The sequence below is a fragment of the Eimeria tenella genome, genomic scaffold, assembly GCF_000499545.2.
Source record: "Eimeria tenella Houghton genomic scaffold, Eth_scaff2672, whole genome shotgun sequence".
In the NCBI taxonomy this organism is placed as follows: domain Eukaryota; phylum Apicomplexa; class Conoidasida; order Eucoccidiorida; family Eimeriidae; genus Eimeria; species Eimeria tenella.
In genome coordinates, this window is record NW_013542548.1 from 724 (window position 1) to 996 (window position 273).

The 273-nt window shown below is 63.7% G+C and overlaps 1 protein-coding gene across 1 annotated transcript in view; it reads right to left on the minus strand.

Annotated features, from left to right (window-relative positions):
- Positions 1-193, minus strand: part of ETH_00040025 (uncharacterized protein) — a gene marked incomplete at both ends in the record, with an annotated part of 699 nt that extends 506 nt beyond the window's left edge. Inside the window, one exon of the mRNA XM_013375309.1 lies at positions 45-193. Coding sequence (XP_013230763.1) covers positions 45-193 — 149 coding nt within the window. The remainder of the gene's footprint in view (positions 1-44) is intronic.
- Positions 194-273: the final 80 nt, after the last annotated feature.

Genomic DNA, 273 nt, shown 5'->3' on the forward strand with positions numbered 1-273 from the left:
CGTCGAGGTCCAGGTCCCAGTCCTCGTCGTCTTCGTCTTCCCACTCGGACTCAAACTTCAGCAGCAAAGACTTTGCTGCTGGATGCAGCTCTGCGTCTTGGAAGTCTTCGAGGCTTTGTTCGCTGTCGCTGCCGGAGCCCAAGCTGCTGCTGCTGTCTGCTGCTGCTGCTGCTGCTGCTGCTTTGTCCTTCATCGCCCGCAGCTCCACGCCCTCCCGCGCCAGCAGCTGCGCCAGCGGCCCCAGCTGCTCCAGCAGACACGCGGGCACTCCTG